At 67.4% G+C, this 16360-nt stretch overlaps 2 protein-coding genes across 4 annotated transcripts; one reads left to right on the top strand and one right to left on the bottom strand.

Moving 5' to 3' along the window:
* The first annotated feature begins 82 nt into the window (after positions 1–82).
* Positions 83–2907, top strand: AFMID (arylformamidase). Of its 3 annotated transcripts, none has more exons than XM_071451381.1 (11): positions 83–321; positions 433–497; positions 572–676; positions 748–796; positions 953–1038; positions 1116–1188; positions 1434–1531; positions 1684–1762; positions 1923–2052; positions 2398–2502; positions 2606–2907. In XM_071451381.1, the coding sequence occupies exons 1-11, from the start codon at positions 101–103 to the stop codon at positions 2633–2635; spliced, it is 1041 nt and encodes a 346-aa protein (XP_071307482.1). In that variant the 5' UTR covers positions 83–100; the 3' UTR covers positions 2636–2907. The 3 variants fall into 3 exon arrangements, with proteins under 3 accessions (XP_071307482.1, XP_071307484.1, XP_071307483.1); XM_071451383.1 differs by having other exon boundaries at positions 167–321; positions 594–676; XM_071451382.1 differs by having other exon boundaries at positions 167–321; positions 407–497.
* Positions 2908–3289: 382 nt separating this feature from the next.
* LOC139601968 (uncharacterized) lies at positions 3290–5866 on the bottom strand. The gene is made up of 7 exons (XM_071451380.1): positions 5600–5866; positions 5363–5446; positions 5185–5273; positions 4782–4967; positions 4483–4620; positions 4133–4325; positions 3290–3840 (listed from the first exon to the last, which is right to left on the bottom strand). The coding sequence occupies exons 1-7, from the start codon at positions 5778–5780 to the stop codon at positions 3503–3505; spliced, it is 1209 nt and encodes a 402-aa protein (XP_071307481.1). The 5' UTR covers positions 5781–5866; the 3' UTR covers positions 3290–3502.
* Positions 5867–16360: the final 10494 nt, after the last annotated feature.

The raw sequence follows: 16360 nt of genomic DNA, 5'->3' as shown, positions 1-16360 counted from the left end.
CCCAAGCGGCCAATGGGAGGCGGCCCCGCCCCCGGGCTCTGGCCTCGCCTCCATAATCTGGCCCCGCCCCCGGGCTCGGGCCTCGCCTCCGGGACGGCCAATGGGAGCGCGCCCTCCCACCCGGCCCCGCTCAAGCCCCGCCCCTCGGCGGGCAGGCAGCCCGGGAGCGGCACCGGGATCGGGACGGGGAGCGGGATCGGAACGGGGAGCGGGACCGGGAGCGGGACCGGGATCGGGACAGGGAGAGACACCGGGAGCGGCACCGGGAGCGGCACCGGGAGCGGCCCCACGATGGGCGGGTGGCGGGATATGTCCGCGGAGGTACGGCCCCGGGGCAGGGCAGAGCGCGGGTCCGGGCCGGGCCGCCGGCCGGGGGTGTTGGCGCTGCCCCGCCGCCTCCCCGCAGGCGCTGGAGGACCATTACTCTCCCAGTCGCTGGTCCCCCCGCCTGGACCGGGACACCATCATCGACGCCCACCTGGCGGTGACGGCGGCAGGTGGGGATCGCGGCGCCGGGACAGGGACTGCGCTCGGTGCCACGGCGCCGTGCCCCACCGCCTCCCCCCCGCAGGAACCGAGCGGGCCCGGGCCAGCGGGCAGACCCTGCTGCACGTGCCCTACGGCGACGGGGACGGGGAGAAGCTGGACATCTACTTTCCCACGGAGCCTTCTGAAAGTGAGTGTCGGGGCGGCGGGGACGGGAGCGGGCCGGGCGGACACCCGCTCACCCCGCGCTGTGCCGCGCAGCCTTCCCGGCGCTGGTCTACATCCACGGCGGGTACTGGCAGTGCATGAGGTGAGCTGGGCTGTCGGTGGGGCGCTCCTCGCGAAGGGACCCCCTCACCGGCTCCGGCTGACCCCTTCTCCTGAAGGGGCTTGCTCTGGGGACACGGGTCTGGCCAGCCCCCAGCTGGCCCCGCAGCCCCGGCTCCCGCAGCATCTCTCTCTGCAGTAAGGACGACTCGGGGTTTGCAGCTCCCCCGCTGGTGTCGCAGGGGGTGGCGGTGGTGGCGGTGGGGTACGACATAGCCCCTAAGGGTAGGTGCTGCCCTGCAGAGGCTGCAGCTGCCTGTGCAGCCCCGCGCCTCCAGCCCTGCCCTTTGTCCTCTGCTCAGGCCACATGGACACTATGGTGCTGCAGGTGCGCCGCAGCCTCGCCTTCCTGGTGGAGCAATACCCCAGGATCAGGTGGGCAGCTCCCGGCCGGGCTTGGTCTGTGGGAGTGGCTGGGGGGAGCTTTGGCACCTCGGCCCAAGCACTGGGCAGTGCCTGTGGCCACAATCCCCTGTCACTGCACGAGGCAGCGGCTGGCAGATTGGGAAACATCTGAGCTGACACATTCGGGCTGTGCCACCTCCTCTGCACGGAGCAAAGTGTGCCCAGGTGTCCCCGGGTGTCTCTAGGTGTCCCTCTCAGTCGCTCCCTCCTTCCAGAGGCATTTACCTGTGCGGACACTCGGCAGGGGCCCACCTGGCAGCCATGGTGCTGTCCACAGACTGGACGGAATTCCAAGTGGTGCCAGATATCAAAGGTAGCGTTGCCACATCCCAGAACAGGGTCGGGAGGAGAACTGGTCTCCACGCCTGGGACAAGGCTGATTATGCTAACTGGTTATGAGGTCCCAGGGCTGTGGGAGCCTCCCAGGCTGCAGCTCCTCACCTGTAGCTCCTCCTCTGCCCTCAGGAGCGGTGCTGGTGAGCGGCCTCTATGACCTGGAGCCCATCCTGCACACCTACGTGAATGATGCTCTGAACATGAGCCGGTGAGCTCACAGGCTGTGGGGACAGCCATGGGGACAGAGCACGGGCAGGGGGTGTCAGTGGCTCTGCAGCCACTCTGCCCCTGTGCCTGCCCAGCTGGGGAGTCCAGCTGATGGCATGGAGCAAAGGGCTGCATCAGCTCCACCGGCGTGGCTCCTGCAGGGAGGTGGCCCAGAGGAACAGCCCCATGAGACTGGTCACCCCAGCAGCGCCAGCAGCCTGTGAGGTGCTCGTGGCTGTGGCCCAGCATGACTCCCCAGAGTTTCGCAGGCAGTCCCAGGAGTACAGCCAGGTGAGCACCAGGCAGTCCCAGGAGCACAGCCAGGTGAGCACCAGGCAGTCCCAGGAGCACAGCCAGGTGAGCACCAGGCAGCCACAGGAGCACAGCCAGGTGAGCACCAGGCAGTCCCAAGACTGAAGCCAGGTGAGCTCCAGCAGCACCCTGCTCGGCTCTGGTGGGGACACTGCTCCAGGCAGCCCTCACCAACTTACCCAACTGGGATGAAGAGCTTCTGCGCTGATCCAGAGCTGTTTCTGGCTCACTGGAGGACACCAGTCCTGGCCAGGACATTATTCCTGCTGCTTGTCCAGGGCAGGAGGAGCTTGGGGTCCATGCTGGGCGCCGCTCTCTCCGCAGGCCCTGCGTGCAGCAGGCTGGTCTGTCTCTGTGCTGGACCTGGCTGGTGTGGATCACTTTGATGTCATTGAGAGGCTGTCAGAGGACAGCTATGTCCTCACTCAGGTAGGCAGGAGGGCTGTGCCAAGGCGGATCAGGTGGGCTGCCCCCTCCCTGCGGGGAGGTGCAGGGTCAGGGGCTTTCCACAGCGTTTGGTTCCTCATCCCAGGTGATTCTGAACATGATCTCAAGAGCATGATGGCACCTCAGGAGTAAAGAGATGGGGACCGCGGCCCTGCCTGCCACCTCCTCAGTATAACACAGGGTCACCTCTGCCTCAGACCCACACTGTGCCCTCTCTGCTCAGCCCAGCCCAGGCTGGTGCCCCTTCCCTGCCGTGCTCCTGCCCACTGGAGCAGAGGGGACTGAGGGCTGCAAGGCTCTGACTGGCTAGCTGGACCATGAACTTTGTTCCCTCAGTGTCCTTTAAACTGCACATTGGCAATACAGAATAAAATGGGAGTTACTGCTGCCTGGGGTAGTGCTTCCCAGGGAGCCAGTGAGTGAACACCCAAAGCAACTGCTGCTGAGAGAATCCCTTCTTCCAGTGCAGAGTTCTGGGACCTGCTGACCCAGAACATGACAGGGAAGCCTGGGGAGCCCACCTGCTGCTGGGGGACAGAATGACATAAAGCTCTTGAACGGGAGTGACACAGCCATCTGGGCCAGGCTGGGCTCACGCTCCTGGGACAGTCCTGGCCAGACACAAACCTTGGCATTGCTGTGCAGCAACCCTGGTCCTGTGGCTGAGATGGTTCCATGTCCTCAGGAGCAACTGTCCCTCCACGGGGACCTTGGCTTTGATGATGTCCCTGCTGCAGAGCAAGGAAAAGAGAGAAAACACCCTGCACAGTGACAGTACCACCAGAAGGTGTTTATTTTGTGCACTCACTGCCTCAGGGTCTGGGGTCTCCGCTAGGCTGGGCTCACATTGGTTTGTCAGGCTGCCTGTGAGGGCCGATGTCACGTTTCAGATGGCTGGGCACACATCTGGAGCACAAAGGGGCTGCTCCCAGTGCTTGCTCTGGGCTGCCCAACCGCTGCAGCTGCGGGGCTGGCAGAATGCTCAGGCTCCCCCCGTGCCTGGAGGCGCTCCATGCAGTCCCAAGGCCAACTCCTCCTGGCACTTCCTGGCCACAAATTCCAGCTTTCTCCTGGCGAGCTCGGTGTCTCGGGCCGAGACGTCGCGGTGCCAGACGGCGCGCAGGGTCCGTGCCGACCAGGGGAGCAGCAGGACGCTGACAGCCTGCCCGCTCTCAGCCTCCTCCTCCTCGCTGACGGCGCGCAGGCGGCCGCAGAGCTCGGCGGGGGACGGCCAGGCCCCCTGGACATTCACCATCACAATGTTGGTCTCCACTGCTGCCAGGTTGACGGAGCAGAGGGGAGAGTCCAGCGCGTGGATACCTGCGGGAGGCCGAGGTGGTGCAAGCCCACTGCCCAGCTACCTGCCCCAGGTTCTGGGTGAAGGAGAGCCCTTTCTCCCCCCATGTGGTACCAGGGTCACTGAGCACAGCACAGGCACGGTCATGCCATGATCCTGGCACTGCAGCCAGGTGAGGATCCCAGCAGCATCCTCACCCTGCTGGAGACCCAGTGTGGCCATGCAGGGATGGTGCCCAAGGCAGCAGTTCGGTGGTGCTGCTGGGCAGTGCCAGGTGTGCTCTTACAGCCCAGCACCCTCGGGGCCCCGAGGTACCTTCCGCAAAGCTCCGGGCATGCTCGTGGTCTCTGCTCAGTATCCCCTCGGCGTGCTGCAGCCCAAGGAGGGCAGCGGCCGCCAGCACTCCCGCCTGCCGCATGCCCCCGCCCAGCAGCTTCCTCACACGCCAGGCCTCGGCCACAAACTGCCTGCTCCCCGCCAGCACCGCCCCGGCCGGGGCGCCCAGGCCCTGCAGAGCCACCAGCAGGGTCACCCCAGCTGTCCCCAGGCAGCTGCCCCTCCCAGCCTGCCAGGGCTGTTCTTAGCCCAACACCTGCAAACAAGGGCAGGCTCTGGCTTGTGCTGGCCCCCGCCAGCCCTGCGGACCCCTCCCCACACAAGCAGACCTTGGAGAAGCAGAGGGACACAGAGTCACAGTGCTGGGCAATTTGGGCTGGCTCCACGCCCTGGGCCACTGCTGCATTCATCAGCCGTGCGCCGTCCATGTGCACCCGCAGCCCGTAACGGTCTGCAAGCCCACGGACCTGGGAGTCAGGGGGACAGCTGGTTTGGGAGGGACCCCTGGAGCATCTAGTGCCACCACCACGAGCCATCTCTGAGCTCCAGTGTCCCCGCAGTTCCATTGTGCAGCGCCCAGCTACCCGTGCCAGGCAGGATTGTGCCAGCACCGTCTGTGGGCTCTCACCTGCCTGAGATAGGTGAGGGGCAGTGCCCGGCCGCCCGCCGAGCTGTGCGTGTTCTCCAGACAGATGAGCTCAGGACGAGGGTGGTACCGGCTGCCGTGGGCCTCACGGATGGTCAGCTCCAGCTGCTCCAGGTCGAAGGTGCCATTCGGCAGATCTGGCAGTGCCTGGGAGTGCACACCGGCGACCTGTGCCCAGGGCAGGGGAGAGCGCGGAGCTGACAGGGGGCAGCGGTGGTGCACGGGGGCTCCAGCCCTCTGTGCCCTCCATCGGGAGTGTACAGCCCCCACCCGCGCTGCAGCCCGTGGCTCGGGACAGCGATCCAGGGGATGCCCTGGCAGCCAGCGGAGGGCAGCACGCGGCCGCCCTCCTCTCCTGCACCGCCGCCAGCGCCGCCGCGCTCACCTGCGCGGCCCCGCCGTGCTCGTAGACGTGCAGGTGGGCGTCCTGGCCCAGGAAGAGCTGAGCCCCCCTGCGCTGGCAGTGGCACATCACTGGGGGAGAAGGGCCGTGAGGGAGGGGAGCAAGGGCAGCATCCCCAGCCTGGGGGCACGAGGGGCTGCGAGCGCAGCCCCGGACTCACCGGCGATGAGGTTGGCCATGGTGGCCGTGGGCACGAACAGAGTGGATTCGGTGCCCAGAGTCGCCGCGGCCCGGCGCTGCAGCTCTGCGGGGACACGGATGTCCTGGGGGGCTGGCTCTGGGGGGCTCGGGGATCCCCCGGTCCCGGCTGCCCCCGCAGCCCCGCTCCGGGCCCCCCATCCGCTGCCCCCGGGTCAGGCGGGGACCCCCGGGCGGGCGGCCCGTTCCCCCCGCCCACCGTTCACCGCCGGGTCCTCCCCGTAGTCGTCGTCGCCCACGGCGGCGCGGGCCATGGCCCGGCGCATGGCGGCGCACGGCCGAGTCACCGTGTCGCTCCGCAGGTCCACCACGAGCGGCTGCCGACCCCCGGACACCCCCCCGGGCCCGGGCAGCCGCCCCCGCCGCAGCACCGCCCGCATGGCCGGGACCGCCCCCCGCAAGGGCTCCCGGGCGGGGGCGGGTTCGCCCTTCCCGGGAACGCGGGGCGGGAACGGGGCAGCGGCTCCTGCGCGGGCACTGCCTCGCAGCGCCGGCCCCTTCCCTCCATCCCCACCTCTCACGGCTGGGGCAGCCCCGGCCCTGCGCTGCCCCCCGGCCCCTCCCCGTGCTGGGTGCCCGACGGAGGGAGCGCCAGGGGGATCCTCTTTCCATGGCTGAGCAGGAATCGCTCCCGCCCCGCTGCCAGGAGGCTGCCCCGGGGTCGGCTGGGCGCTGGAGCTGCTCCGGCTCCGCTGCGTCTGCCCTGGCCGCAGCGATTGCCCCGGTGTGCCCAAAGCCCGGTGGCACCGCAGGTGGGCTGGCGCTGCAGCGGAGCTCTGGGGTCTCCGGGCAGCTTCGCTGATCTCGGCACTCTCTGCCAGCTCTGAGGGGACCCGCCAGCCTCCTGGCAGAGATCCCCACTGCCCCCCGGCAGGAGGGCGTGTGTCCGAAGCAGTGGCGAGACCCCCTCGCCTCCCCGCGCTGGGCTGGAGCAGCCGGACCATGCTCCCTGCTCCCAGCGCGGGGGGCACCACTCTGCCGCGCCCAGCGCCGCTCCCGGCCTTTGCAGGGCACCAGTGGGGCAGGTGCACCCATTAAGGCGCCTCTTCCCCTCAGCCCCTGCCCGCCTGGGGACGCTGTGTGCTCCAGACACCTGTGCCATGCTGCTGCCTTCTCCCTCCCTCCGCCACGTGCCCCCCAGCCTTGGCCGCCCCAGGTCCCCTGTCCTGAGCCCCCTGCAGCTGCTCCGCTGGTGCCCGCTCTGCCCATGCCCCTGCCTGTGCCCCTGCCCATGAGCCCCTCCCTCAGTATCGCCCGTCGCCCCCCGCGCTGTCAGCCCGCAGCTGAGGGAGCCATAAACAGTCCTTCATGAGACGTTTTTCACACGCAGGGCCACATGTTAACAGTTTTTCTTTATTTACTGCCTCCATTTCCTCTTTGTTCCAGGAACTTGTCCTCCAACTTCAAGCTGCTCATGATTAGGCAAAAAGGCCTCTAATCTCCCCGATCTGATTTACCGTCACTGAGAGCAGACGCTTCCCGTTACTGGCCCTGGACCTGGGAGCATGGACAGCTGAGCTGTGCCGGCTGCTGAGCCCAGCTGAGCCTCCCCAAAGCTGCCCCGCCGCACACGCCGCCTTCCCGGCAGCTTCCTCTTCCAGTAAGCGCCGGGCAGCGCGGCCGGTCAGGTGAAGGGCTGGGGAGCAGCAGTGTGGGGCCCCAGGACAGGGATCCCCCTCCACCTGGGGCAGCTGCATGGGGCAGGGCAGCCTTTGGAGCCGCTTTCTCTGCCTGGAAGGGTTGGGTGGCTGGAGCACCCCTCAGCATGGCCTTCCCAGCCACTCACCCATCCACCCCATGGTACCTGATGGGCTGGTTGGTTGCCCTGGCGTGCCCAAAGCTGGAGGGGAGCTCAGGGCTCTGCTGTGGGCAGCGCCCCCAGCCCAGTCAGGGTCTGCAGCCAAACAGGGGCTCCTTCACTGGGCAGCAGCCACAGCTTCTGCAGCGCTGTGCAGTGTGGCTGCGTGTCTTCCACAGAGCCCCTTGTCCTTCAGCCCTGTGCCTTTCCCGGGGACTTCGCTCTGGGACCTGCCTGGGGGTCCCCCCTTGGTACCAGCACCCAGCAGGGCCACAGCAGGGCCAGCACCGGGACCATGGAAGTGCTTGTGGTCTTATGTGGAGCGGCTGAATGGACACCACGGGAGCTGGGCAGAGGGTGGGCAGTGCCAGGCAGGGGCTTGGCTGGCAGCTGGGGACTAGCAGGGGGCTCACCCTGGCCCACACTGCACCACAGGACTGCAGCCACCACCTGCCCAAACCAGCTCCTGTGGTGGGCTGAGCCCCTGCCCCGCTGGGCTCAGCTCCTGCTCCAGTCGTGCCTCCCCAGGGCTAAAATTAGCAGCTGAGGCCTGGCTGGGGAGCCGGGAGTGGAGCCCAGATCCCACCGCGGAGGATCGGGTTTCCCCCCTCCCTACCACAGGCCTGGCAACCACTGGGGCCGATTCCCGGAGCTGGGCCCCCCTGCTACCAGCCCCACTGGCAGCCCCATCCCAGCCTGCCAGCCCCAGCCGCTGGATCTGCACGTCCCCAGGGCTGAGCCTGGCGCATCCTGGCCGCAGGAGGGGCTGTGGGATGGGGGAGCACGGTGCTGCAGCTCCCGGGACACAGCCGGGCTGGGGCTGATCCTCTGCCCCTGGCACACACACCTGGCTGCCCTGGCACACACACCTGGCTGCCTTGGCACAGGCTGGCAGTGGGCTCTCAGCCTCCCAGCAGAGCATGGCTTCGGCCATGGAGCTGTCAGTGGCCAGGCAATGCCCCGGGGGTCTCGTGCTGGGTGCCCAGGGCTGGCTCAGGACTGGCAGTGACCATAACCCGCTCACGGTGAGCTCGGGATGCTTTCCTGTCGGGCGGACTCAGCCCTGCAGCCACACTGCCGGTGCTGCTCAGCCTGGCCGCCCTTTGGGCTCCGCGGCTCGTCCCAGCGGGGCGGCACCGGCCCGGCCCGTTCTGGAGAGCCCCGCTCCCACCGGGGCCGGGGCAGCTGCCGTGCAGCGCCCTCGAGGGACCGGGGCCACGGAGCCGAGCAGTTTCCTGCTGCCGGGAACGGCGGGGCGATGCCCGGGAGCGCCGGCCCCAGGCTCAGCCGGGTCGGGTCGGGTCGGGTGGGGCACCCGGGACTGGGACCCCGCCGCACTGCCGGGGTGCCGGGGACACGTCCCGAGCTGCGGCACTGGCCGAGCTCCGGCCCGGGACAGACCCCCGACGGACACGGTCCCGGGGCTGCCGGGGCTGCGGCCGGTGCGGGAGCCGCGGGCTGCCCGGGAGGCTCGGTCGGGCCCCGCGGGCCGCTGCCGGAGCCCGGTGGCCGCGGGGTCCCGGCCGGTGCCCCGTCCCCAGCCGGCGAGGCCGCGGGTGCCCCCCCTCCGCCGGCAGCGACTTTTCCAGTAAAACCGCCGCAGAGATCCCGGCTTCCCGACAGGCCCGGCCTCCGCGCCGGGGGGGCGCCGGCCGCCCTTAACCCTTCCCGGCCCGGCCGGCCGCGCTGCCCGCCCGACGGGCGGCTCCGAGCCCGGGACCCGCGGGGCTCTGCCCGCCCGGCCCGGCCCGGCCCGGCGGCTCCGGGGGCTCTGCCCGCCAGGCCCGGGGCGGTGATGGCCCCGCTCCCCGGGGCCCCGGCGGTGCCAGTGCGGGGCCGGCCTCACCCACCGGGCACCGGGACCGGCCGCGCCTCGGGGCCGTCTCGGGCGCTGCCCCCGTGGGCTCCGGCCGCGCCGGGAGCGGCCCCCCCAGCCCAGCGTGCCCCCCGTGCCCAGGGTTTCCCTCCTCAGGGTGCACCTGAGCAGGGCCGTTCCGCGGGGCAGATGGGACACCCCGAGGGCCAAGGAGCCCGAGAACCGTCGGGGAGAAGCCTCTGCCCGGGCTACCCGGGGGGCTGTGGGGAGGGAGCAGCCGGGGGTCCCTGTGAGAGCCCTGAGCTGGGGCAGCTCCGGGGCGCCCTGGAGAGCGCTGGGGCCGCTCACAGCTAAGGGCTGCTGGCTGTGGCCGCTCCACATCCCCGCTCCAGCGCTCCGCGGGCCGCCCCGGCCGGGTGGGCACACCGGGCATGGCCGGGCACCGGGGGTCCGTGCCGAGAGCCGTGCCGCCGTGCCCTGCCTGCCACCAGCTGCTGCACTGGCTGAGCCAGGGCTGAGGTAAGTGCTCTAATTGTTTTCTCTGTGGCCCGAGATGAATAATTGAGAGGTCTTTGAGGAGAATTAATTAGCCCGTTTATTGGCAGTAAATGCTTTTCTCCAGATGATGAAATAGATCCTGAGCCACACGTGGGGCAGGCAGATGCAGGTCATTGGTGCTGCTGTGGAGCACGCCGTGCCGGCTCCACAGGCCAGCCGTGCTGCTGTCCCGTGCCCACTGTGGGCTGGCACTCTGGTTCTGGCTCCCATGGCCTCCCACGCTGCACCCACGGCCAGCACGTGTGTGGGGAGCCTGGTGTTGGTGGGAGCAGGGGGCACGGGGGGACAGGCAGGGTTCTGTGGCACAGTTCTCTGCCCCCAGCATGCCCGTGTAGCTTCCCGCTGCCCCCCAGCTCACATCCCATCCTGGTGCAGACCCTAATGTGTCTTTTCCCTGTGCAGACCCTGGTATGTCTCTTCATGTCTCCTGCTTGGTTCCCCTGAATGCCAGGGTGGTGCCAGTCTGGGACTTGTAGCCTGCACCTCCTCCTCACCTCCTCGTCTTCCTCCTTCTCCCCTGGGTATGGGGTGAAGGGCCTTGCATGGCCAGAAATGCTTAAACAAGGATTTCCTTGTTGCTGCATGAGCTGTTTGCCTTCTCCCGGGCCAGCCGTTAATGAGGTTTGGCAGGAGGCACCGTCAGCCCCAGGCACTGGGTTTCTATAAATCAGCCTGGAGCTCATGTGTGGGGCTGGGATGGAGCTGCTCCATCCTGGTGCATGGGACTTCAGCTTGTGGGTCCTGGGAGCCCCTCTGGGAGTGGAACACCCTGGCACGGGGGAGAGGGGCAGGGGCCGAGTGGGACAAGGGGGCTGCTTGACCCAGGTGGGTCAGGGCAGCCACTTCACGCATTTCCAGCAATGGCAGAAAGTGCAAAGCAAGAAATAAAGCAGTTTCCTATGGCTGAGGTGCTTTGTCCTGATTTTTCCCACATGCCCACCTGAGTGCTCTGAACTGGGATGATGGCCCTGCCCTGCCTTGGGGTGGGGGACTGTGGCTGTGTCCCCGGACAGCCTCAGGCATGCAAAGTGGGGCAGGCAAATCACCCGGGCTCCTGAGAAAGCTGCTTCCTCCTGCTGGAAGCAGTGCCCCGGGGCAGGGCTGGCATGTGGGCCCTTTGTGCTGAAGCCGTGGTGGCAGAAGTGCTGGCTGTCACCGGCACAGGGACACTGCCAGGCTGCAGGTCCTGCCGGGCTGCCCCATCCCCCGGGGGACACAGGGACACCCCAAATGTAGCAGGGAGCAGGTTCCCATTGCAAAGGGTCTCCCGGGACTGGCTGCTCCTGGCAGCCCTGTGTCCAGGAAAGGAGATGCTGGCAAGTGGGACGCTTCTCTGGGCTCCCAAAGCCATTGGCCCTGCTCTCCTCACCTGTGGGACGGTTTGGGAGCCAGCACAGCCCATCTGTGCTGCGCCAGGCTGAGAGGAGCCACAAGTCTCAAAGGTGATGTTTCATTTCCTGCTCTGAGTGTGCTTCCCCCTTATCCAAAAACACCTCTGCTCTCACTGAGTTCTCACAGAGTTTCTGCTGTGTGTTGAAACTGAGAGAATCCCCAGTCCCAGCATGGCTGCAGGGCTCCCCGAGGTCACCTCAGTCTGCTGGGAAAGTTCTGGCCCCCTCCTCCCCTTCTGTCTGGTAGCCTGGCCCATGGTGGGGGCAGTGGTGTCCCCCCGCAGCAGGACAGCACCAGGATGGCAGGGGTGTTCCAGGGGCCTCCCCCCTGCCAGCGCTCCCCGCACTCAGCCTGATGAGCCATCAGCCCAATGGGGGCGGCTGTGCCTGGTCGTGGCAGAGGGAAGATGCTCCACCCGAGCCCACCCTGCAGCTGATCCCCTCCACTTCCCCTCTCTGCAGCGCTGGTGGGTGCGAGTGCAGCTGCAGGCTCCGCGCTGCCGCACTGCCTGGCGACAGCGACAGCGACAGCGACAGCGCTGAGCGGGGGAGCCCTCGGTCCCGGGGACCCACTCGGGACAGGGACAGCTCTGTGGGGCCCCGGGGGCGCAGCTTTGTGAGCGGGCAGCTGTGGAGGCTGCGAGCCCGGCTGGCCCTGCCCTGTCACCCCTGCACGGGCTGCGGGGCCGCGCTCCAGGCAGGGACGCTGTGCAGGGACAATGAGCAGGGACAATGAGCAGGGACAATGAGCAGGGACCCTGTGCAGGGACAATGAGCAGGGACCCTCCACAGGGACCCTCCGCAGGGTCCCCCCCGTGCCCGCGCTCCCCGGCGGCCGCTGCGGCTGCAAGGCCGGGCTGGGAACAGCAACCCCGGCAAGAGGTTGTGCAAGAAGGGGGGACCCGGGAGGGCACGGGCGGCCAGTGTTGAAATTCCACGCTCTTACAGAAAAGCCCCCGGGCAGAATTCCTGACAGGGGTGATTCATCCCCCACTGGAAGCGATGACTTCGCCTCTCCAGTAAACAGTCCTCAGTTCAGCGGGGTGCCACTGCTGCCGTGTCCTGCCACCCGCCGTGGGGTGACAGGGCTGCCCTGGGCGCCGCAGGCAGCACCGGGGGTGCTGAGCAGGGCCAGGGGGGCAGCGGGCGGCTGGGAGCCAAAGGCTGGGCAGCAGAGCAGTGGGCACCAAGGGCAGAACTGGATCCTTGGCTCCCTGCCCCGGCTGCCGCCCAAACCCGGCGCGGGCCATGGCTGTTGCCAGGTGCTTTGGGGGCCCCATCTCCCGCTGGTGAGGGCACACGGGACAGCCTTTTCCAGGAAGCACACGAGGGCAGCCAGGCTGTGGAGTTCCCGACAGCAGCTCTGGTTTTAATAACAGCAAATCAATGTGCTTCCTCCCTGGCCTCCCCCTCCACTGGCTTCCCCATAAGGCAAAACAACCCATATGAGAGCCCCAACTCCGGCCATAGTACGTGGGGCTCTGAGTGCTGATGGCCCACGTCTGGCTCCCCTGCCTGCTGCAGCCTGTTCCAGCATGCTGCCTGAACCCCAGCCCCGCTGTAGGGAGGGGAGGTTGGGGGTCCTCAGTGCCCCTGCCCACCTCTGCTGTGCCCACCCCCTACACAGGAGGTTGCTGCCTGCAGGGCAGCTCCATGGCTGGGCATTCCCAGCTGCTCCAGTGCCTTGCCTCCCGAGTCCAGCCCCGTGCTGTGATTCCGCCTCCTCCCCGTGGGTTTGCACAAACCTCGCGCTCGCTTTGTGCTTGTTTTGAGAACAGATTAGTCATGGCTCTGAGCTGGCTTCCAGCAAATGCACAACAGCACCATGGAAAAACGAGAACAGTGAAGTGATGACTCAGCAGGGCTCCCACTCTGTCCCTGGGGTGCTCTGTCCCTGCTCCTGGCTGGCCCCGAGCACCAGTGGAGACCACCCGGGGATGCCCCGGCTGAGCCAGGGTGGGTGGGGATGGCAGGAAAGAGCCAGGGGCAGCGCCTGCCCGGCTGCCTGGAAGCTGCAATAGCGCTGGCAGGGTGGGACACCAGGTCCTTGTGGTGACACCTCGCTGGCACCTTGCTGCCCCAAACCCCCGCTGCGCGTGTGGCTGAACGTCCTGCAGCTGGCAGCTCCAGCTCAGCGCCCAGCGTGAGCGCTGAGCGTGCTCCGGGGATGCCACAGTGGTGGGTGGCTGCTGGGATCCTGCCAGGCGCTCACGGGCTGGGGATCCCGGCCGTGCGGGCTCAGCCCCGGCGGCAGGGCCCTCCCGCCGCCACCTGCGCGGCAGTGACGGGAACTCCCGGGCGGGCCCTTCCCGCACCTCATACCTTGCTCCAGCCCTTCCCTGCCCTGCCTTGGCCGGCTGCCCGGCAGCACAGCGTGTTGCCAAGCCTCACTGCCAGGTGGCTTATCGCGATCCCATGGCGCTGGACACCAACTGGTGTCGGCTGCCAAGGATGAACAATGTAATTACTGGAATTACAGTAAAGCGCTCCCATTCCCACTCATTAAATGCTGAGACAGGGCCCTTGGGTCCTTCTGGGGAGCATCTGCTCCAGCTGTGCCCTTTGCCAGCTGCAGTCCCCATCGTCGCCCAAGTGGCGCCGCTGGCACCCATCACCCTGTGCCTGACCGGTGTGGCTGGAGCTCCTCTCTGCTGATGGCAGCCAGAGCCACGGGATGGGCAGAGCCCCCCAGGCTGGTGGGGACCTGCAGGCCCCCCAGCAGTGTGCACTGGTGAGGAGGGGGCAGGCAAGAAGGGCAGGGATTGCACACACACAGGGTCCCACATCCCGGAGCTCCGTCCCCAGCCACATGTGCGGCTCTGCCACAGCTGGCTCCTGTGCCGTGCCCGAGGCCAGGACTGATGTGAGGCCAAGGGATGCTCCAGGGCTAGGGTTTGGCACCTGCCCACGGCTGCTCTGCCAGGGTCATCTGAGGACTCTGTGCTGTGCTGGGCAAGCACACGGCAGGCAGCTGGCAGCCTGCTGCCAGAGCACCCACAGGGACCTGCCGTGCCTGCCGTGCGCCCAGGAGTGCCCACAGCCAGGCTGGCACATCACTGCTCCCCGTGAGTGCAGGTGCAAGAGCAGCTTAGCCCCGGGCCCGGGGCTCTGCCAGGGAGCAGAGCTGGGCCGGGGGGGCCGGGGCAGAGCAGCTCTTGTAGATGCTGATGGAAGGAGTGAGGAATCCACAGCTGCTGGCTCCCTGGAGCTGGCGCGGGTCTGGCTGGGGAAGCAGCAACAAAGCAGAGTTTCCATGGGGATGTACACAGCCTGCTGGGCTCAGCTGTATCCCAAAATACTTCCTGGCCTGGGCACGGCGTCCTGCTGCCACCCCTGCTCCCTGCCTGCTCATAGCCCTACCTGGCCCAGGGAGAGCCAGGGCCATGCCAGCCCCCAGGGCTCCCCCAGCCACCATGGCACTGCTCCAGGTCCCTGGCAGCTGAGCTGCTACCGGGACAGGGACTTTGAGCAGTACTTGAGTGCAGAGGCACAATTTGAGGGGCAGTTGTGGAACCGAGGGGCTCTGGGGACATAGAGCTGCAGCCCTGCTCCTCCTCCAGCCCAAGCAGCTGTCTCTTGTCCTGGGCCTGCAGTTGGGACCACCACTGCCAGCTCTGGGCTCTGCTGAGGAGCTCGTGCCTGTGCTTCCTGGCAGCTCGCTGGGAGCAGATGTCCCAATCCCTGTTCCCAAGTGCTCCCGTGGCCCTGGCCTGAAGAGCAATTGCCACGTAAGGAGCAGGTGGTGCCATTTACAGTAAGTTCCCAGCTGCTGCACAGCCCTTTCCTGCATTCTACTGGGAAGTGTGGTGGTAGATGTGGGAATGTCCTGGCTCTGCAGAGCCAAGCAGGAAGAAGTGTGTGAAGGGAGTGCCGCGAGGTCGGGTGTTCACGGCAGCTCCCTGCCTGCCTCTGCCAGTCCTTGGGGTGCTGCTGCGGGGCTGGGGAGCCCTCATGGGCCTGCCCTGCTGCCCTGTGACCAGCTGGATGTTCTGCATGGTCGGTGCAGCCACGACAGAGCTGCGGTGCTGGCTGAGCCCTCTGCTGTGCCCGCAGCAATCTCCGGCTGCGGTGGTTTCCTGTTTTGGCTCTGCAGGGGCTGGTACACACCAGAGCAGGTTTCCTGCACCCCTGACCCCGCAGAGCTCAGGTTCACCATCCCGGTGGACGCTTCCTTCTTGTGCCAGTAATGAGCCAGCAGTGTGATGGGAAGCACTGGTGGCCACCCTGCACCCCATGGGGAGGCCAGGCTGAGGCCAGGCGGGGGCTGCAGGGGCTGTGGGGCAGCAGCTTGACCACCCTTCCGTGCCCCAGCACCTTGTCAGGCTCTCACTGGGGCTGGTGCCCTCACCCTGCTCTGCCTGGCCACCGTCACAGCATGGAGGAGCTGATGGCACGGGGGCCATGCACTTACAGCTGCACTGGGTTCTGCTGGTGCTGCTTGGTGCCAGCCCCAGGAGATCTGAGGTGTGGAGAGCTGCAGGACACCAGTGTCCCAGCCCTGCCTCTGGAGCCCTGTGCAAATTCCAGTCTGGCTCCTGGCACCATCACAGGGTGACAGGGTCTGATCACCCTGATAACATCTTCCCCATCCAGGAGCCCGCCCAGGGGGAGCTCAGCTGCCCCAGCGCTGGTGAAGGGCAGAGGGGAACTGTCCACATTTGATAGACTGCTTACGAAACGCAGGGCCAAGTCCGCTCAGCTGCTCTGGAGCAGAGAGAGGTTTGTGAAACCTTCGGCAGGGATTTGCCCGCGGCCGCCGCGTCACTGCTGCCGTGAGCTTGGCTTTATTCCAAGAAAGCCGCGGGGCTGGCGGAGCTTCCCGGATTCTTGATTCAGCCGCGGGTTGCAGCACCGCGAGGGAAGAGGCCCTTGGTCGGCAATGCCAGGGCCCTTCTGGGAAGTGAAGAAGCTGGGGCTGTTCCCACAGAGATGGGAAGGCTGGGGTCTGGCTGGGAGGACAAGGGCAGAGTCACCGTGGGCAGCCTGGCTGCTGTCCCCGGGGACAGCTTCCCACTCTGCTGCACCCCGGGGTGCTGTGAACCCCTGGCTCTGCCGGGAGGGCTGGGTGTGCTCATAAACCCCCAGGCCCTGATTTTCATCCCTGATTCGCCTCATCCTGCCTGGGGGAGTGGTGACGCTCCCGCCAGCTGGGGCTGCTGCGCCTGCAGCACCGCTCCCACCCCATCAGCGGCACGGGCCGGGAGCCACCGGTGCTGCTGGGAGCCCTAAACTCAGGGATGTGCCTCGGCAGGGCCTGGCAGGCGGCCACCCCTGCGCGTGGGCATTCCTTGCATAGCTGCAGCGGGTGCCTGGGCAGGCCGTGGCACTGCTGGCAGCACGCGTGCCACAGCCACACGTGGTGGCCCCAGAATAGCCGCTGGTACTGTGCCATGCCCA

Source organism: Agelaius tricolor, unplaced genomic scaffold (assembly GCF_023055355.1).
Source record: "Agelaius tricolor isolate 1412-34295 unplaced genomic scaffold, bAgeTri1.0.p SCAF_32, whole genome shotgun sequence".
NCBI classification, from domain to species: Eukaryota; Metazoa; Chordata; class Aves; order Passeriformes; family Icteridae; genus Agelaius; species Agelaius tricolor.
The sequence above is the reverse complement of the archived record's forward strand: the minus strand, read 5'-3'. Positions and strand labels throughout refer to the sequence as shown.